At 48.7% G+C, this 21,579-nt stretch overlaps 2 protein-coding genes across 4 annotated transcripts; both read right to left on the bottom strand.

The window, feature by feature from the left end:
* Positions 1 to 265: 265 nt before the first annotated feature.
* LOC120684035 (ubiquitin-like-conjugating enzyme ATG10) lies at positions 266 to 2,136 on the bottom strand. Of its 3 annotated transcripts, none has more exons than XM_039966126.1 (6): positions 1,650 to 2,136; positions 1,469 to 1,522; positions 1,314 to 1,373; positions 951 to 963; positions 770 to 867; positions 266 to 659 (listed from the first exon to the last, which is right to left on the bottom strand). In XM_039966126.1, exons 1-6 carry the CDS (start codon positions 1,803 to 1,805, stop codon positions 468 to 470), a joined length of 573 nt encoding a protein of 190 aa, XP_039822060.1. In that variant the 5' UTR covers positions 1,806 to 2,136; the 3' UTR covers positions 266 to 467. The 3 variants fall into 3 exon arrangements, with proteins under 3 accessions (XP_039822060.1, XP_039822059.1, XP_039822058.1); XM_039966125.1 differs by having other exon boundaries at positions 951 to 1,050; positions 1,314 to 1,367; positions 1,650 to 2,135; XM_039966124.1 differs by having other exon boundaries at positions 951 to 1,050; positions 1,650 to 2,132.
* Positions 2,137 to 15,420: 13,284 nt separating this feature from the next.
* LOC120683662 (NAC domain-containing protein 104-like) lies at positions 15,421 to 16,605 on the bottom strand. The gene is made up of 3 exons (XM_039965754.1): positions 16,339 to 16,605; positions 15,947 to 16,242; positions 15,421 to 15,812 (listed from the first exon to the last, which is right to left on the bottom strand). Exons 1-3 carry the CDS (start codon positions 16,496 to 16,498, stop codon positions 15,663 to 15,665), a joined length of 606 nt encoding a protein of 201 aa, XP_039821688.1. The 5' UTR covers positions 16,499 to 16,605; the 3' UTR covers positions 15,421 to 15,662.
* Between the last annotated feature and the right edge of the window lie 4,974 nt (positions 16,606 to 21,579).

Below are 21,579 nucleotides of genomic sequence, written 5' to 3'. Positions count from 1 at the left end.
TAAAATAAAATTGAAAAATAGGTTAAAAATAAAAAAATATTCGGCCTGGAACTAACTGACTTGACGGAGTATCAGAGGCGGCTAGTGAAACAGGAATCCCATCTTGTGAATCCTATCTATTAAGTGGAATCGCTAAACTCACTCCAACAACGTGCCATGGTTTTGAGAGTTTCTTAAACATTTCAAATGGATAGGGCAGATCATATCATACAACTATATTAAAATTCAAGATCAAACAAGGGAAACAATTCAACAAGAGAGACTATGAAACAAAATTACGGCTCATAGAAATGGACGGATGGAGTCATGGAATAACACTTTAGCAGATGCAATGAAAGTAGAAATCTACACAAAATGTCAAAAGGGCAACTGTGTAGCCAGAGTCACCAAGTATGAGGTGAGAACTTTCCTTTTCAATCACCGTATACCATACATACAAACTGAAAATGAAAAAAAAAAGAGGGAACCTATGAGTTGCAATGAAGCTCAAGAGGGATTTTAAGACCTACTGCCTGGCCAGCCACGGATAACCATGCCGATAGATATCGCAGCGATTGCTCCTGAATCGCCTCATTACTTTCTTCAAGAAGTAGCTTCATCCAGTCACTAGTTGCACAGGGGAGCAAGGTGAACCATGGCCTGCTTAAGTGGGGGTGCTCCTGCAGGAATGCAAGAACAATTCAATCATTCCGGCTGTAGGAATGAGGGACTAAAATACGCATTTTTGGAACCATCATGTACAACAATGTATTAGCCATTCACATCATACCTCTCGAGTAATAAATGTCCACTTAGATTCGCTTAATACTTTGAGCGAGTTAGAAGGAAGGTGGTGTTTTATCTCATCCAGTGTTAGGAGCTGACAATCTATGTACAGGAACAGACACGTTCGTTGTCAAATAGGACAACACACGGAGGAGAATGTTCACTTATGTTACCGAAGTGCATACCAGAACGATGACCCTGAAAGTACAGCACTGGAACCTTGTAAGAGTAGCTGTAGACAACATGGAAATCATAAACGTGAACATTATCACTACAGCTCTGGACCTGCAAAGGGAAGGACACGAATGCTATGCAAGTTAAATTCAGAACTAGAGTAAAATGGCCTAATGGAGTACATGTGCTCATAAGTCATAACAGCCTTCAGCACAAAACCCTGAGTTGCTGCCGTATAAACCCTTGGGTCAAAATTATGTTAACTAAGAAAAGGATTCAGGAGATATGAATGGTGGAAGTTCAGAATAAGCTAATATACCAGTAACCAAGTCACAAAAACCGTGGAGTGAAGAAAATGTACAGTGAAAAATTACCCAAGTATCACACGCAACAACGTCTGCACCATCAGAATTGTCGTTCTCGTCAATCTGCTCCTGCAGGAAAAGATTTGGTTAAAGGTTAGCATTGCCACCATCCACCATCATCTTGCTCGCTCACTTTACAGACGTACGGGCAAAGAACTACACACCTGGCTCCCTCCACAGTCGCGGTATACTCCTTCCAGCGCCAGATACCCCTCTACCTGCAAGAAAACAAGCGAATCCGTCAGTAAGTGCACAAAGCAATCTGACAACTAATGCGAATTGAGGCGCTAAAAGAGGGGGGAGGGAGGATACAGCAAGAGATTAAAAAAAACATTGAGCAGAAACCTCAGACGGCGCGCCCATTTTGCTGCAGGGCTTCCATGTCCAGTCAGGAAGGGAGTCGTCGACCTCGATCTCCTTCCACCTCTTCACCAGCGCCGCCGCGGAGGCGTTGAAGTTGTCCAGGGACAGAGTCCCGTCCCAAACAGGGGAACCTCCCATCACGAAGCGGGGGAAAAGTCAGGGTGGGGCAAAGACAGAGAGACAAGCCGGTCTTGCTCTCGAATCTCTACCCTCCCAATTGGATCGACAGACTGGTCTCCGATCACACGAGCAGGACCTTGCAGTCTCCAGCTCTCTCTCGGCGCCAGCCGCCAAACGCCTCAGACGCACTCTCCCAGATGCGTTGGTGGCTGGGGCTAGCATCCATCACCGGGATGGAAGTTTTGGGAACCGCAAGAACAGGCTCCACGAAAGGGAAACGGACTGGGTGTGTTTTAGAAACACCCCTTTCAAATCACATATTCGTGATCATGAACTGCAATTAGCAAGATCAGGTATTAATTACTTAATTAAAGAACACTAGCAGGAACTAATGAAACGCGAGAGGAATAGAAACATGCTCAGACTGACTCCAACAGCGGAGATGCATTTTGGACATGCAAATCGAGTTTGCCTCGTGTGTACAGTAACAAGAACAAGCAAGGACTCCAACAGCGCAGTGCAAATCGAAGAGGCAAATCAACATCCGCCGGACCGCCACCAGCGCCGCTCGGCCTCCGTGCGCGCCGGTCCGCCTCCCTGCTGCGCGCCGGCCCCGCCGCCCTCCCTCCCGCGTGCCGGCCCCGCCTCCCTCCCGCGCGCCGGCCCCGCCTCCCTCCCGCGCGCCAGCCCGCCCTTGCTCCGCCGCACGCGGCCGCCCAAGGCCCACCGCCGCCCGCCACGCTCGCTCCGCCGCGTGTGGCTGCCCGAGGCCCGCCGCCGCTCGTGCGTCCGCGTTCGGCCCGCACCGGAGACGCGCGTGGGAGCGGTGCGCCTCGCCGCGGGACCACGGGGAGCTCCGAGCCACGGTCCGCCGAGAGCCGCCTTCGAGCTCGGCTGGCGTGGTGCCATGGCGGGCGTCCCTCCTCCTCCTCTGCTCCGGTCTGGCAAGCGTCCCTCCTCCTCCCTCCTCTCCGCCAGGCCACCGCGCAAGGGAAAGGGAGGGAGCAGGGGCGTCGTGGCGGACAGAGCGGACAAGGCGAGCGGACGGATCGACGTGCCGCCTCCGGATCGACACGCCACCGCCCCCGGATCGACGCGAGGCCGAGGCCGGCGAGCTCGCGGCCGGCCGACCCGAGGCGGTGGAGCTCGTGGCCGCCATGGGCCTCCGTTGCTCGAGGTCCAGGGGCCCAGCGCGGAGAGGGAAGGAGGGGGCGGCGGCGACGGCGAGGATGGGGAGGCGCCGAGGAGGGGTCGGCGGCAACCGCGGCTCGCCTGGCCCCGCGGACTCGTTTGCCTTCAAGGAGAGAGGTGAGTCATTTTACCTCTCCTCTCTCCTCGCGAAGCAAACTGCATCGCCGTTTGCGTCTTCTGTTGGACGACGGATCGGCCATGCACAGTGCTCCACGCGAGGCATATATGTAAATGCATATGATTGTTGAAGTCAGTCTCACAGAGCAGTGGCGAATCTAGAATTTGATGTTAGGGTGGTCCAATAAGACAAAAAAAATTAAATAGCACAGTAGCTTAGTAAAATGCCTTACAAATGTCTTCACACTTAGGTATCTGTACAAATTGCAGTAAGTAATTCTTAATTTTACCATGATTAATTGGGCTACCAATCTACAACTTGCACTCGCAGGGTATCTGTACAAGAAGCAAGCTACCTTACCGTTGCCTCCATGGCTGTGGCAGCGTGACATTCTGAGTGGGGCTCCGTCAAATCGCAGAATCGCAGTCGCCGGCCGCAGCACCGCTCCGCCTCCGCCTCCAGCCTCCTGGCTCCGGCCAGCCTCCGTGCGTAGTGCGCCTCCCACACCTGCCGCAGAGATGTCGCCGGCCGCCGACTGTGAGGAATGTTGAGTACTCTATCCTGCTTGTGATGAGTGAATTGTCAACCGTGCGGTGTGATCGTGCGCTTGGTCTTTGGATTGCAAGTACACGGGCGTCGAGTGTCGACGGGTAGCTGCCGTGGAGGTGCTGTGGCTGATGGACCGTGCGGTGGACGGCGGTGAAGGGCAGCCGGGACCGGAGCTCGGACCGGGCGGCAGCTGTGGCGTCCACTCCTGGATCGAGGGCGCAAGCGGCGATGGAAGGCGGGTTTCTTGGTTTGCGCCACAAAACCAAGGAGGCGGACGGCGGTTGAAGACGCCAAGTCGTGGAGGCACGGGCGTTGGTCTCGGGACTGACGGAGGCGACGGGCGTCGACGGCGTCTAGGGCCTCGCTGCGGGCGAGGAGGTGACGGGCGTCGGGCGGCGTCTAGGGCCGTCAGAAGGCCGAGGCGGGAACGGCGTCTAGGGCCACGGCGTGGAGGCGGGAATCTTCCCGCGCGTGAGGTTTTGGCGGTTTTCTCAAAACCGGCCACCTACCCGGGTTTCGCGGACCCTCCAAAACCGCGGAATGGATCTTCATCAAGACGGCGGCATCGTGGAGAAGACTTCGTTCCGAAGAAAGAACCTTGGCCGTCGGATGAGATCGTGTACAGGGGGTGCTGCAGGCCAACCGGTCTGACCGGTCCCTGGCACCGGTCTGACCGGTCCAGCGTACCGGTCTGACCGGTCCCGCGGGTATAAATACCCCTTCACTTGTGTTAGGTTAATTGCGGCTTTTAGAACTTGTCAGTGAATTCTCTGTTTCCCCAGGCCGCCGCCCCTGCGTCTCCCTCCCTCTGTTTCTCTCGTTTGAGTTGATTTTGTCCTTGGATTGTTGAAACCTTGTAAGGGATTTGATTGGGAAAGGAGGCCCTATTCTCCTTGTGCCCTCTGGGCTTTTGAATCAACTCAATTCTTTGGTTTTTGTGCCCGGTTGTGATGAATTTCGGTCTCGTTTTGGTGCACACGATTGCGATGGTTCCACGAGTTCCTTGATGTGATTCCTGTGCTTCTAGCCCTGTTCTAAACCCTCTGGAATCACTAGTTCGTTCAGATTCGATTTCTTGAGTTCTAGAGAAAACCCCATCCCTTTTGATCTCCTCCATAATTCTCAAGATTCGTTGATCTTTAGGACGAGATCTTTTGGGGATATGTTCACGGGGTAGGGGCGAAGCTATCCCCCAAGTTTCATCGCTTTTCATGGTCGTTTGATCGAGATTCACCGTTTGAATCTAAGTTTTCGGGGGTTTTCTGGGTGCCACCGGTCAGACCGGTAGGCAAGACCGGTCTGCTTGCTTTAGCACAGCTTCGACCGGTCAGATCGGTCCAGTGCACCGGTCAGACCGGTCCTGGTTGTTCAGATCAGCTGTTTTCCCGAATCGCTTCCGAATTACTTCGGGTTTTCTCTCGCTTGTTCGAGGTCTTTTGTGTTGGTTTAGCTTTTCAATAGCTATTCCAAACTTTGGGCAGAACGCTTGAGGGCTTGGGTGATTTTCGGGACATAGGCCGACGGTTCGAATTTCGAAGAATTTTAGACCGGCCCCCATTCACCCCCCCTCTGGTCGCCGGCTTCGGTCCCACAATTGGTATCAGAGCTTGGTTGAGGTTTTCAGTACCTTAACCGGTTCGAAAACCACTCGGCGACCATGGCGAGTCTTGGTAAGATCCCGGTGTTTTTCGGCGAGGACTATGCCTACTGGAAGGTTCGCATGAGAGCCTGCCTGCAGAGCATGGGAGCCGATGTCTGGGAGATTACCACGAACCAGCTTTACAAGGTGCTTGCTGTTCGGGCCACGCCTTTTCAAGTGACCCAGCACGAGGCTAACGCCAAGGCCGTCAATGTCTTGTTCGCTGGCATTTCTCGTGCGGAGTTCTCACGCGTCCAGGGTTTTCAGGAAGCCCATAAAATTTGGACGTGCCTTGAGAACTACCACAAGGGTACACCTCAGGTGAAGGCCAGACTATTCGAGACTCACCGGCGTGAGTACGAGAACTTCACACACGAGCCGGGTGAGAGCATTGATCTGATGTTCAGTCGTTTTCAGTCGATTGTGAATAAGGTCAATGCGAACAGATCTGCTGGCGCCCTTGAGTACACAGAGCACGAGAAGGCTCTCAAGTTACTCTACGCACTTGACCGCTCTGTGTGGGATCTCAAGGTGAACACGATCATTGAGTCTGCAGGCTATGAGACTCTGACCGTGAACGAGCTTTTCAGCAAGCTCAAGGCCATGGAGGTGGATAACCAGACACGAGCCAAGCTCAATGGTGCCCCTCCTTCCAAGAGCGTCGCTCTTGTGACTGGCCCAGGTGGATCGAGCTCTAACGCTAACTCTGCTCTTGGCTTTTCTCTTGCCTCTTTGCCTTCTGTTTCAGATGAGCAGCTGGAGACGCTGGGCGACGACGACTTGTGCCTCCTCATCAGCAAGTTCCAGCGAGTCTACCACAACAGGCAGAGGAAGAAGAACCCCGGGTGCTACAACTGTGGTGATCTGAACCACTTCATCGCCGATTGCCCCAAGAAGTCCGGCGGTGGCCAGAACAACTCCTTCGACTACTACCGCCACCGCGACCGCGACGAGGGAGGCTCCAACAAGGAGCGTCGGTGCCACAAGCACCGCAGTCGTGACCGGGGAGGACGCTTCGACAAGGAGTCGCTCAAGAAGCGCTTCCAGTACAAGGCCAAGAAGCGGGAGAAGGCCTTCCTGGTGCAGCTCAGCGACCTCGACAAGAGCTCCGACACCGATCGCTCTTCTTCACCGACCTCTGACGACGACGACGACAAGAAGAAGAAGAAGCGGGACAAGGAAGCCACTGGCTTCATCGGCCTTTGCTTGGCGGCCAGTCGGCGCAAGAGCTTCTGCACCATGGCGGGCGAAGCCAATGGTGCTCGTGCGTCTTCGGGTGGACACGCTACACCGACGCACTCCGGCTCTTCTCCTGGATCCGAGAGCGATTCAGAGGTAAACTCCACGATCGACCTGCTTGATACAGAGGTTAGGGAGTTGTACGCTGCTCTCGACAACCAGAAGAGGCTGCTTAAGGAAGCAGCTAGAGAGCGTAGAAAGCTTAGGGCTGAGCTGGTTTGTGCTAGGGAGAAGTCTAGTGAGGATGAGTGCGCTGGCTGCATATCTCACATGAACGATATTGTTGCTCTCCGTGCCAAGCATGATGAGAACGTCGCGAACTTAGATGTTGCTAAGATTTCGCTTGCTGACGTGTCTCATGAGCTCGCTAAGGCCAAGCATGAACTAGAACTGGTTAAGGATGCTCCTATTGTTAGCGATGTGCTTGAATGCGAGGAGTGTCCTATCTTTAAGTCTGATCTAGCTTCGTTGCAGTCTAAGTTTGCTACTGTTGTGTGCGAGCTAGAGGAGATGAAGTCTAGGCCAGTTTTGCTTGGCGCTTGTAAGCTTTGTCCCACGCTTAGGTTGGAGCTAGAGGAGAAGAATGCTTTGATCAAGTCTTTTGGAAAGACTAAGGTCATAGAGTCTAGCCCACCTATTGACTGCTCTGTTTGCCCTGGTTTGATCTCTGATTTGGATAATCTTGCGGTAGAGAAAGCCAACCTGGAGAATGAGAATACCTATCTTAGGGCGATTCTTAGTTGGGTTTCTGCTAGTGAGCCGCAGTTGGGCATGATGATCAAGCAGTTCAAGCGTGGTGATGGGTTTGGGGTCGGTTACACATACACGAAGTCAGACTTTGACTGGTTGTATGGTAAGATCGGCAAGGCTGCTGGAAACACTGCTAGCACGAGCACGCAGCCTTCGCTTGTTGACCCCGCGGATGGTGTGCTTAAAGAACCACCGAAAGCACCTCCGCAGAAGCAGGTTTGGGTTCCAAAGCCCAATGAGCTGAGGAACTCCCTCGACACGCTCCCTGCTGCCACAGCCCAGGTTGCCCAGAAGAAGAGGGCTGCTCCTCCCCGTCCGCAGGCTAGGCCTCCACCTCCCAAGCGTGAGGTGAGGTACCACTGCGAGTTCTGTGACAGGGAAGGTCACCTGGAGGAGTTTTGCTTCAAGAGAAAGCGGGCTGTGAGGAGAGAGCAGGAGAGACAGAACGCGAACATATACTCTGCTCGGGTGCATGGTCCTTCTCGGCGTGGTGATAGGCGAGATGCTAGGGCGCGCCGTGTAGGTGGAGGTCAGGGAGATGGTGGTGGTTACCGTGCTCCAGCGGGTGGTCGCTTTGCCGGCCGTGCTCCTGGTCGTTTTCAGTACGGCTATGGACCACAGGACCGAGGCTTTGGAGGAGGTTTTGAGACTCCACGCTTTCCTCGCGGTGGTGTTCGTCAGTCACGTGGTAGACGGGACGGGGGATACGCTTTGTCTGGTTTTGCTAACCCTTCTGTAGAGCAAATGGCTCGACACTGGTTTGCTTCTCACTTTGCTAACCCCAGTGTTGAGACATTTGCTCACCCTTTGTCTCACTACTGATGTGCAGGTCGGAGGCTTGGAGAACAGGTGGATCATGGACTCCGGTTGTTCGCGCCACATGACCGGGAATGACAAATGGTTCTCCAGCCTCACCCCGATGCGCTCAAAGGAGTACACTGTGTTCGCGGATAATGGAAGAGGAAAGGTATGTGGACTTGGCGCTATTCGGGTTTCTGATCGCTTCACCCTGAGAGAAGTTGCTTTGGTTTCGAACATTGGCTTTAATTTGCTTTCTGTTTCGCAACTTCTTGATGAGGGGTTTGAGGTTCGCTTCAAGGAGGGCTGCTCGCGTGTTTTGGATTCCAGGGGAGATTTGGTTTGCCGGATTACACCTCGCGATCGAGTTTTCTTGGTTGACTTCTCTGGAACTCCTTTTGGCCCTTCTCATTACTTGATGGCTGGTCCTTCTTCTGATATGTGGAAGTGGCATAGGAGACTTCGACATTTGAGCTTTGACTTGTTGTCTAGACTGAGCTCACTTGGCCTAATCCGAGGATTGCCCAAATTGAAGTTTGAAAAGGACCTTGTTTGCCATCCGTGTCGTCACGGAAAAATGATTGCCACTTCACATCCGCTTGTTAATCAGGTGATGACCTCTCACCCTAGAGAGTTGCTACACATGGACACTGTCGGTCCTTCTCGGGTGATGTCTATTGGTGGGAAGTGGTACGTTCTTGTGATTGTGGACGATTTTTCTCGCTATTCTTGGGTCTTTTTCATGAGAACCAAGGATGAGGCTTTCGAGTTGGTTCGAGATTTGATCTTGAGGTTGAAAAACGAGCTACTCCAGGCCATGAGAGCGATTCGCAGTGATAATGGCACAGAATTCAAAAACGCTCGTTTTGACGCCTTTTGCAGTGATCAAGAGCTCGAACACCAGTATTCTTCTCCCCACACTCCACAGCAGAATGGAGTTGTAGAGCGGAAGAATCGGACGCTGGTAGAGATGGCGAGGACGATGCTCGATGAGCATAGGACTCCTCGCAAATACTGGGCTGAGGCGGTTAACACCGCTTGTTACGTGTCCAACCGCATTTTCTTGCGTGCTTTCATGCACAGGACTTCTTATGAGTTGCGGTTTGGACACCAGCCCCGTGTTGACCATCTCAGAGTTTTCGGTTGCCGGTGCTTTGTGCTGAAAGATGGAAATCTTGATAAGTTTGAGTCTCGCTCGTCTGACGGTATTTTTCTCGGTTATGCTTCTCACTCTAGAGCGTACCGTGTGCTGATTATTGATACTAACATCGTCAGAGAGACTTGTGAAGTCAGTTTCGACGAGACTGCACCGTGCAATTCTTTTGTCTTTGAAGTTGCAGGAGATGATGAGCTCGGCACCTCCATCTTTGAAGATGAGGAGGAAGAAGCTGCAGATGGCGATGCTGAGGCTACCACGCGTGCTGTGGACCCAGCTATCTCTGCTGCGAGCTCGGACGATGACGACGGCCCCGATCCGACTACGTCTACTTCACGGGGGCTGTTCGAGGAGGTGACTCAGGCTTCACCAGCTGCACCTGAGGAGGCACCAGCTTTGGTTGAGGAGGAGGCGACGTCGACACGGGAAGCACCGCGACACATTCAGCGCTGCCATCCACCTCAACAGATGCTAGGTGATCTCAACGAGCGAGTCACTAGGTCCAAGGTAACAAGTATCGCTGGCTTTGCTCATTCAGCGTTTGTTGGCTCTTTTGAGCCCAAGGATATTGGACACGCTCTTTCTGATTCTAATTGGGTCAATGCCATGCATGAGGAACTTGAAAATTTTGAAAGAAACCAAGTTTGGGTTTTAGTTGAGCCTCCACCTGCTTGTAATCCCATCGGAACGAAGTGGGTTTTCAAAAACAAGCAGGGTGAGGATGGTTTGGTTGTTCGGAACAAGGCTCGTCTTGTTGCCCAGGGGTTTTGCCAAAAAGAGGGTATTGATTTTGAGGAAACTTTTGCCCCTGTTGCTCGTTTGGAAGCTATTCGAATCTTTCTTGCATTTGCTGCTTCCAAGGGTTTTAAGGTTTTCCAAATGGATGTTAAATATGCCTTCTTGAATGGTTTTATCGAAGAAGAAGTTTATGTGAAGCAACCCCCTGGTTTCGAAAATCCCAAGTTTCCAAACCGTGTTTATAAACTTCAGAAAGCTCTTTACGGTTTGAAACAGGCACCTAGAGCTTGGTATGATAGATTGAAAATATTTTTGCTGACTCAGGGCTTTAAAATGGGATGTGTTGATAAAACTTTGTTCCTTATGCGATCTGGCACTGATTTTCTTTTAGTTCAGATATACGTGGATGATATTATCTTTGGTGGCTCTTCTCACGCTCTTGTCTCTAAGTTTTTTGAGCAGATGTCCAGGGAGTTCGAGATGAGCATGATGGGTGAGTTGCAGTTCTTCCTCGGGCTGCAGATCAAGCAAACTCCTCAGGGCACTTTTATCCATCAAGCTAAGTACACTAGAGACTTGCTGCGGAAGTTCGACATGAGTGACTTGTCTCCTCAGCCGACTCCGATCAGCACATCTACGGCGCTTGATGAGGACTTGGACGGCGAGGCGGTGGACCAGAAGGAGTACAGGAGCATGATCGGCTCTCTCCTGTACCTGACGGCGACGCGACCGGACATCCAGTTCGGCGTCTGCCTCTGCGCGCGGTATCAGGCTTCGCCGCGCACCTCCCACAGGCAGGTGGTGAAACGCATCTTCAGGTATCTGAAATTCACCCCTGAATTTGGTCTTTGGTATTCTGCGGATTCTTCTCTGGTTTTGGTGGGTTTTTCTGATGCCGATTTCGGTGGGTGTCGGTTGGATCGCAAGTCGACATCCGGCACTTGTCAATTTCTCGGTACATATTTGGTGTCTTGGTCCTCTCGCAAGCAGCCTAGCGTGGCGCTTTCTTCCATAGAAGCTGAGTATGTTGCCGCTGCTAGCTGCTGCTCCCAGATACTTTGGATGAAACAAACCTTGCAGGATTATGGCTTGAGTTTCGGTAGGGTTCCTATCTTTGTAGACAACATGTCAGCCATTAGCACTGCAAAGAACCCTATCCTACACTCCAGAACCAAGCACATAGACATCCGATTCCATTTCCTACGAGACAACCATGAGAGAGGACACATAGACCTGATCCATGTCCCTTCAGAGAGGCAAACCGCAGATATTCTCACCAAACCGCTAGAGCAGGACACCTTTGCTCGCTTGTGAGGGGAGCTTGGGGTTTGTTACCCCTTTTGATTGCTGACTTTTCTTTGGTTAGCTTTGTAGATTTTATTTGCTTCTCTTTGTTTTCTAGGTTTGGTAGTTGCATTGTGCATATGTATTGTACATGTTTGCATTTTGCATTGTCTCACTTGCACTAGCATTCTTGTATACACTGCTATGATCTTCTAGTACCTGCTAGTGTGAGTTGATAAACTTGATCATGTATAGCTTACTCCATTGTGTATATAACATCATCTGAGTTAAGCTATTTTGATTTGAAAATCTGAAAACATGATCACCCTATCTTGGCTACTAGCATGTTAGGGCGTTTTGATATGCTTTGCTATCTTATTCATGCTAGTGTGGCCTTTCATTCAGCAATTCATATTTGAAATGATCTAAATCTGATAAAATTGCTTGAACTGTTCCGGAAATGGATGGAAAAGATCCAGGTGGGATTGCTTGTCGCACTGATCGAGCTTTCGGGATGGCTCACTTTGCACTTGTGAGAACCCGGGCAAGGCTGTGCATGACTGAAACGAGTGCTTTAAGCTTCTGATTGTCTTTTAGCATAGGCTTGGCCTCGTTGCTAAGTAAAGCATGACAAGCTTTCAACCCCTGGCATTAATAATTGATTGAGATAAATTTGGTTGAAAAATGAATGTGTGCAATATGCTTCTGGCTGGTTTGGCTCACCTGTATGAGTTTGAGTAGCATTGCTTTCCATTTCCTACCTGTTAGTGCTAGATTATGGGTGATGCTTTTATTTCTCCTAAACTGAACTTGTCTAGCTCTAGACTGGTTTGATATACCATGTTGAGCTAGCTGCAAGTCTGGTTTATGGATGCACACGTGCTTGAGACTAGATGTTGCTCATATCTTTGTATCCCTGAATGCTTTCACTTACACCTCCTGCATCACATTCATTGCATAGCATCTGTTCAGAGGGAGTCTCAGCTTTAGGGGGAGATTTAGGTCTTTTTAGCCTTGATGTGTGCATGTGCCAACAAGGGGGAGAATTTTGAGAGAAGTGATCGAACAAGGGGAGACTTGTTTGATTTTTGAAAAACTTGTTGTGCACAGGGCTTCGAGAGTGCATCATTTTGGGAGAGTTGCACCTTTGAGAGGGAAAAACTTTGCTTGGGGAGTTTCTGCTTTGTTCTTGGCTCCTGGTTTTCCTCGTTTTCCCTCTGCTTCTTGCATGACTGCGTCGAGCGTTACCTCTGTCTTTGAGGAGTCATGTTTTGGCTTTTGATCGATTGCGTCGAGCCTTTGCCCTTGTCTTAGGGGATCAATTTTGCTTGAGTGAGTGACTGTTCCTGCCTTTCTGAGCCTTTTGTCACTTGCTTGTGCTTCTTTGTTCTTTTCTAGTTTCACTTCTCTTGGTTCGTTTGTGGTGTGTTGACAATGCACTCATCAAGGGGGAGATTGAGGAATGTTGAGTACTCTATCCTGCTTGTGATGAGTGAATTGTCAACCATGCGGTGTGATCGTGCGCTTGGTCTTTGGATTGCAGGTACATGGGCGTCGAGTGTTGACGGGGAGCTGCCGTGGAGGTGCTGTGGCCGATGGACCGTGCGGTGGACGGCGGTGAAGGGCAGCCGGGACCGGAGCTCGGACCGGGCGGCAGCTGTGGCGTCCACTCCTGGATCGAGGGCGCAAGCGGCGACGGAAGGCGGGTTTCTTGGTTTGCGCCACAAAACCAAGGAGGAGGACGGCGGTTGAAGACGCCAAGTCGTGGAGGCACGGGCGTCGGTCTCGGGACTGACGGAGGCGACGGGCGTCGACGGCGTCTAGGGCCTCGCTGCGGGCGAGGAGGTGACGGGCGTCGGGCGGCGTCTAGGGCCGTCAGAAGGCCGAGGCGGGAACGGCGTCTAGGGCCACGGCGTGGAGGCGGGAATCTTCCCGCGCGTGAGGTTTTGGCGGTTTTCTCAAAACCGGCCACCTACCCGGGTTTCGCGGACCCTCCAAAACCGCGGAATGGATCTTCATCAAAACGGCGGCATCGTGGAGAAGACTTCGTTCCGAAGAAAGAACCTCGGCCGTCGGATGAGATCGTGTACATGGGGTGCTGCAGGCCAACCGGTCTGACCGGTCCCTGGCACCGGTCTGACCGATCTAACCAACCGGTCTGACCGGTCCAGCGTACCGGTCTGACCGGTCCCGCGGGTATAAATACCCCTTCACTTGTGTTAGGTTAATTGCGGCTTTTAGAACTTGTCCGTGAATTCTCTGTTTCCCCAGGCCGCCGCCCCTGCGTGTCCCTCTCTCTGTTCCTCTCGTTTGAGTTGATTTTGTCCTTGGATTGTTGAAACCTTGTAAGGGATTTGATTGGGAAAGGAGGCCCTATCTTCCTTGTGCCCTCTGGGCTTTTGAATCAACTCAATTCTCTGGTTTTTGTGCCCGGTTGTGATGAATTTCGGTCTCGTTTTGGTGCACACGATTGCGATGGTTCCACGAGTTCCTTGATGTGATTCCTGTGCTTCTAGCCCTGTTCTAAACCCTCTGGAATCACTAGTTCGTTCAGATTCGATTTCTTGAGTTCTAGAGAAAACCCCATCCCTTTTGATCTCCTCCATAATTCTCAAGATTCGTTGATCTTTAGGACGAGATCTTTTGGGGATATGTTCACGGGGTAGGGGCGAAGCTATCCCCCAAGTTTCATCACTTTTCGTGGTCGTTTGATCGAGATTCACCGTTTGAATCTAAGTTTTCGGGGGTTTTCTGGGTGCCACCGGTTAGACCGGTTGGCAAGACCGGTCAGACCGGTCTGCTTGCTTTAGCACAGCTTCGACCGGTCAGACCGGTCCAGTGCACCGGTCAGACCGGTCCTGGTTGTTCAGATCAGCTGTTTTCCCGAATCGCTTCCGAATTGCTTCGGGTTTTCTCTCGCTTGTTCGAGGCCTTTTGTGTTGGTTTAGCTTTTCAATAGCTATTCCAAACTTTGGGCAGAACGCTTGAGGGCTTGGGTGATTTTCGGGACATAGGCCGACAGTTCGAATTTCGAAGAATTTTAGACCGGCTCTCATTCACCCCCCTCTGGTCGCCGGCTTCGGTCCCACAATTGGTATCAGAGCTTGGTTGAGGTTTTCAATACCTTAACCGGTTCGAAAACCATTTACTGTTGAGCGCACTTAGTTTTTTATTTATCATATACCCATTTCTGTTCAGTACATTTTTACTTATTAGGGCAATATAAAAGATGGCTTGCAACAAATAAGTACATTCAAACTTGATTAATAGCTTTTAGAAACGTGTAACTTACTTTCTGTTTTGTGGCTTTTGTCTGTATGTCAGGAAGTGAACTTCTGATTTATCTCTAGTTGCTCCCCATCAATATAAAAATGATCAGAAAGAGTACACCTCAAATGATATCACATTTAACCACTGGCATGGCATAGCTATAATGTATTATTTTCTTCGTTTGCCGATTTACTTCATATGCTAGATTTGTCAAGTCTGCTAGCCAGGAAAAGCAAGGACATGCATGCTAAAGTCATGGAGAGATTCAGGGGTTGTTTGGTAGTTCCAGAGGCTATTTAGACTATGTCACATCAAAGAGAATCTTAATATTTATTAGTATTAAATAAAGTCTTATTATAAAACTAACTGCAGAACCGTAGGGCTAAACTGTGAGATGAATCTAATGAGAAATATTAACTCATAATTAGTGGACAGTTACTGTAGCATCACTGTAGCAAATCATGGATTGATTAGGCTCATTAGATTCATCTCGCAAATTAGTACCCATTTGTCAAAAAAATTATAAACAAATTTTATTTGATACTCCTAAATTATAAGTTCCTTTTGATGTGACTGGAACTAAAAAAACCGATGGAAACAAACAGGGTCTCATTGAGGAGTTCTCTTAGTACACTGAATTAATTACATAGAAAGACTAGATTTCTCCTGCTGCCTGTTTATAAGCAAAGTTTTTACTGGACGCATGACAGCCATAATTAGTGATCTAAAGCCAGTGGATTATGCGCTGAAATCCACCGATCACATAGAAAGGAAATGTGTTGGGGAGGCCGGAGGGGAAACAATGCATCCCTCCAAGCACCGATATGTCCTAATCCTGTAAGCTGTTATCTGTGGATTTCATCCATGATTTGAAGTAACTACGAAAAGTGCTAAAAAAAACTAAGTAACCTTGTAATATAGGAGGTTATTCACATTAATGCCATAGTTACATCAAGCTAACTCAAGTTTGTTACATGTGTGGCTCGTCCTTTGGGGAGAATAATTACATGTGTGGTCTAGACACATGTCTAGGTTCGACACCTATGGAATCATTTGATCTTTTGGAGTAACTTTTCCTGCTAGAATCAACATAATGGTACCGTATAGGTACATGGCCTACTACCAGTTCTGCTGACAAGGGTTCTAATTATTTGACAAACTGACTTCATCATAGTCGTCGAGGGATAGGAACACCTCATCTAAACATGAAAGCTCCATGCCCTCCTCATGGAAGTTCGCTTGCGATCCGCAGGTCGAATCAAACACTCGGCATATCACCCAGTTATCGGACTCCTGCAATGATCATGCAAGCATTTTACCCTTAATATAAGCATTTGAAAGCTCTTACTGTGTTTGATCATATATGTATATATATTTAATAGTGCTAACTGCTAAATGAAGTAAACAAACGTGTATGTAGCTCTTACTGTGTTTGAGTGACCTTTCTCCCTGTGCAACTTCCTGCTTGAACTAGTTGAAGTGCTACTGCTACACACCTTCCTCCCGTCTAGTAAGTGGTACTCATGCATGATCCAGTTGGTTTCAATCCCCTCAGAGGACTCTCCAATGGAAAAGACAAGCGTCTTCTTCAGGCCAATGTTACAGCCACCACTTTTTACCGTCTCATCGGCACAAATAGAGCTCCAGTAACCATTTGGTGTGACCCTACTTTGTGTTGCATGACTGAAGAAGTACCACTGGTTACCTGCTTGAAGTGCTTTGTCTAGAAAAAAAGTTGTTGCTAGCAATCAGGACATGACCCTCACACCAAACAGTGATGTTGATAAGAATATATCATTAGCTGATAATAGATGCATACCATTCAGTTCCCATGGATCGTAGTGGTTCAGAAGTATTGTTGGGACGATGTCTGGCTGGCATGGAAGCAGGGAGGCTTTGCGGCGGAGGAAGTGGACGATGAGCTCTTCATCCGATGGGAAGAAGTGGAACCCTGGAGGAAGGTCAGAAGCTCCACCCATGGCGAGGTGAGGTCTGAGGTGCAAGCTGGAAGTAGATAGGCTAGAAGCAGGTGGAAGAAGGCTACTATGAGGGAGACGGAGGAAGGAATGCTTGCTTAATGTGATGGCTTAGTGGTATTTATAGGCGCTGTATGCGTGTATGTATTTGAGAGAGGGAGAGACGTGCATCTCAAGGAGCGTCGAAAGGTTTTGGGGCGGCTGCAGCCTGGTGCTTTCATAAGCCTGTCAACTGAAGTGTCCTGCTTTCTTGCCCTCTCCATTTTTTTAATGGAGGAAACTAATCATGCTCTGCAAAGACGAAAGACTGCTGTTGGATTTGAACAGAGGAGTATATCTTGCCATGATGCTTGGTGAGTATATCACAAAAAATTTGCTATTGAGAAGGATCGATGGCAACTATTGAAGGACATCAATGAATGCATGCATGCATGCATGCATCGTACTTCATCATGGTCCACGTATTTTATTAGCAAGAGGTGATTAGACGAGAAACTGTTCTTGTTCATCAATGATGTTGTTTTGGGAGCAACTAATCACGATAGGCCCTCCAGAATGCATCATCGTTGACCCCTCTTTGATACCATGTTATCGTTGTTGGGGGCATAAAACATTTGTATTTTCATGTCCGGACTCTTGGATTGTAATACGACATTGCTTCTGTTCTACTTTAGGTTGCTTCAAAACATCATGCCTGCCCAAGGAACCTGCGATGGAAAGCAATATCAGGTGATTGGTTTTTCTTCTTATCTTCGTCCATATCTGAAATCAGGAGATGTGAATGAAAAGCTAGACGAGATGATAGAATCAGCGCTTGCCATGTTTCATTTGCCCGTGCAAGTTGTATGAGAAAAACAATGGTATTGTGGTTAAATCCTAATGTTGATGATTAGACAGGAGCTCTGACTTGCTTACAGTTGATGTGTGTTGGACACATGATGTGGATATATCAATCAATCATAGAGCAAATAGTAACTTGAGATTTGTTTTTAGCGCTGCTATATGGTACCTATTGTGATTCCTGAACAGTCAACTTCTGGGCCAGGCGAAAGTGCTGCTGCAAGTGCAATACGGTATTAACATTACTGACTTGAAGAAATAAAATAGTCTAGTGTGCATCTTTACCATTTTTCCTTGGCAATAAATGATGTTCCATATTCTGGGTTTTTAGTAGTTTATTTGAAATAATTTAGTTAAGTCTTTTTTATGAGTAAAAGTAGTATATACTATTCTTCATCAATAGGTTTATCATTTTTTTTGAAACAATCGGTTTAACATTTGAAGATAACTACAAACAAACAGTAGTAAGTATAAGAACGTCACTACGTAACTCTCACTGTTGGAGAATGGCTTATTAGTGCCGGTCACAGGGCGTATTAGTGCCGGTCCCTGTGGCCGGCACTAAATGGCCGGCACTAACGTGACAGACGTTAGTGCCGGCCACTCTGACCGGCACTAACGCGCGCGTGTTAGTGCCGGTCCGAAATACCAGCCGGCACTAACGTGCCCGACCCCGCCCGACTCCTCACTGCAACGTTAGTGCCGGCTGATATAACTAGCCGGCACTAAATGTTTTTTCTTCTTTATGTTTCTTTTCTTTTCGTTTTTATACGTATGGCTATGCGTATTTCTACCGTATGTGACTGCATAGTCGTACTATTTGCATTGCACAGTATTATTAGAACAGCATATTACACTAACATTATTTATATATATATATATATTTGTCATGTATGGAACACTTAGGAGTTCAAAAGTACATGAGATATTGCAAATTATTAAGCACATCAACTATAGTAACGTATCAACTTTCTCGTCGTCGGATCTTCTTGGGCGACGCTTAGACGGAGATCGCCATGAAATTCGCCCTTAGGATTTATGACTTCATCGAGTAGAAATCCGCATATAGCTTCTTGAATTGCCCTGATCCGAGCGATTTCAATGAGTTCTTCTTTCATCCACCAACGCTGTCACATTTTTCGATAAAAACATGAGAATAAAAAATAATGAATTAAAATAATGAGCAGATGTGATTGTGCTCACGTACATTGAATGCCTCCACTGTCATTTGCCCTTTTTCACTTGCAAAAGAGTTGATCCACTCGCATACGTAGTATCCACATAAGTTGTTTCCTTGGCCCTGTCTCCAACACTATGGACAAATGTGGGTTACGATATAGAATTTTTCTGATGTTTATTGCGAATGACATTAGTAGTGAGAGTATATTCATACCGGAAAATCAGTCACCCAATGAAGAGGCTCGATTTCACCTATGGGCAAGCCTATGTGTTTGTGGAGGTAGCGACTCCATGCAGTATTTACCACTTCGATGATATCTTGGTACTTTGATATATCTTGCCTTAACGAGTCGTACACCAAGACTTTGTGCTCCTCAATCCGAATACAAAGCAATATCCAATGAAAGCTGTGCATATACATACGCATAACCAATTAATGTTGATCATAATAGTTATTAAATAGTATTATTAATATGAAGGGATTGAAAAAAAGAGGCTAACAAAGAACGACTCACTGATGGTTGTATGGCAAGAGAATGAAGGGACACATGCTATTTTTACGCAACCCCCTGTATATAACATTGACTATGTCTCTAGAATTTTGCGCTAACGATTTCTCGTGTATAATATCGGGGTCGAAGAACCCGACGTTATGGAAGTTCTTCTTTCGGCAAATTTGAATTTTTGACCTACGGGACACAAGAAAAACGGGGATCAGTCAACACACAAGGCTAAAAATAATGAAACGAGAGACAATACTTACATGCACCATACACTCATGAGGGACTTGTGAAGGGCATCTTGATGGTATAAATCGTAAAGTGCTGCAAACTCGATATATACATTATCTCCCCCCCGCCAGAAATGCTCATCTTTAATCCGAGCTGGGAACATCTCTAATTCATTAGCTTTAGATTGCACGGCATACCATTTGTGTAACTCGGCCATTCTCGTTGGTAGGAATGGTAGCAACTCTGGCCATATCAAAGGTTCACCAAGTACAAACTTTTTCTTGCCGCGTGCATTCTGTAGGGCCTCCCCAAGCAATTGAGCCCTTGTTAGATCAGTTTGCAATATCATCCCAGCCATGGTCAATGGATCTCTTGATTCATCGGGACATTCTTCACGCGGCACTATCAACGGAGGGATCGATTGTTTGGACTGCTCTCCGAGCTGGGGAACGGTCTTTGCATTAAGCCGCCGATTCTTGGGGTTGCTGTAGCACTTTCTGATCTGACGATCATAATCCGACTCCCTTTCTTTCTCCTTGGTGGGATCTTTAATGAAGTGTTTAATGAAGTGTGCCTTTGCAACCGGATCTATTTCCGGCTTCTTGTTCGCAGCCTCCCTCAGTAGCTTGCGCTTTAGCAAGAAGGTTTGAAACGATTCTTCTGCCTCTTCCTCTTCTGTAGCCTTCGCTTTCTTCTTTCTTTGCTGCTTATGAGATGGTTGGACCGAAGGTACCGTGTATGCCTTCTGTCGCTGACTCTGATTCTGTTGTGCGGCTGGTGATGATGCCGGAATTGGCTCGCTTTGTGCGGCTGGTGATGGCGGATCCTGTGCGGCTGGTGATGGCGGATCCATGCTGGGGTCCCGTGCAGGCGGTGGAGAAGGTGGGCCAACACTAGGATTCCTGTCATCTAGCATTGGTGATCTTTGCCTTGAGCACCGAGCAGAATCTGTGGCTGCTTGCACCAATCTTATGTCGCGCTTTGGCCACGCGATCCATGTGTGTACGGCATGTTGTAGTTCTGTTTCTTCAGGACCTATAGGGATCGGGAGGTCCATGTCTTCCCAGCGTTCTTCAGTAATTCGGTCAACAAAGACTCTGGCGAATCCTTCAGGAATCGGCTGGCAATGTATTGTCCCGCCCTCTTCTTGGACTTCCACATAACCCTCAGCACAAACTTTGAGCTTTTTCCCATAAAGAACTAGAAGCTCACATTGGGTCCTAACGGTGATGTCGTCAATGGGGTCCCTCGGCCTGTCGGCACCCAAATTAGGGTGCTCTGTGGAAGCAACACTGCTACGACGCTGAGAAGGGGGGCTAACCTCCACATTGGCAGCTGGTTGGTCCGAGCGTTGCCCAACTGTTGCCTCAAGTGACATTATCCGATTTTCTAGGCTACGGATCTTCTCTGTCACTACTGCCTTGCTTCTGCATCGGCTTCGGTAGGTTTCGAGATCTCCGGAAAAGCCATATTTCCATGGAACTACGCCCATGCCTCGGGTCCGTCTAGTGTGTTCCGCATTCCCAAGAGCGTAAGTCAGCTCGTCATTCTCTCTGTTGGGCTGGAAGGTTCCTTCTTCCGTACGCCTCATTGCGTCGTCGAGTCTTTGGGCAGCCTCTCTTAGTACGTCGCTAGTCACAAACATTCCAGTGTCGGGGTCTAGTGTGCCTCCATGAGCATAGAAGTAATACCTTGCTCGTTTGGGCCAACTCAAGGTCTGCGGTACGATTCCTTTTACAATTAAATTATTTTCCATCTTTTCCCATTTCGGAACAGCAACCTTATAACCTCCAGGCCCAAGTCTATGGAAGTTTGTCTTTTTGCTAGCATTCATTTTGCCTTGAATCGAGGCTGCCATGCTATCAGCACTGTGCTTGTAATTCACGAATTCATTCCACCACTCTCGTTGCTTCTTCCAGACTTTATCAAAATCTGGTGTGAGGCCCTTGTTGACAAAGTTTGCGACCAATTTTTTCTTGAACGAGGCGAACTGAATTGCCATCTTCTTAAATGCCCATCCCTTTACTTTGTCAGCTTTGCCTGGGGGAAAGTTGAAGTGCAACGACACCTCTTTCCATAACAAATCTTTCTCTGAATCTGGCACGATATCTTCAGGTCGATCAGAGACTTTATTTTTCTTCCAAAGCTTATACTTTATGGGGACGCTTTCCCTAACAAGATATCCCAATTGATTTACAAATGTTGTCTTAATTTGACCAGGGGCTAGTGGCTCGCCGGTTGCTTCGTTGATATCCGTGATGGTCGTACATCCTACCATCTTCCTCTTAGAGCCACGTTTCCGTTTAGGCTTCGTCGATCCTGATGCCTGAAAGA

This window comes from Panicum virgatum, chromosome 7N, assembly GCF_016808335.1.
Source record: "Panicum virgatum strain AP13 chromosome 7N, P.virgatum_v5, whole genome shotgun sequence".
NCBI lineage: Eukaryota > Viridiplantae > Streptophyta > Magnoliopsida > Poales > Poaceae > Panicum > Panicum virgatum.
Note: the sequence above shows the minus strand (reverse complement) of the source record. Positions and strands in the feature narration are given on the sequence as shown.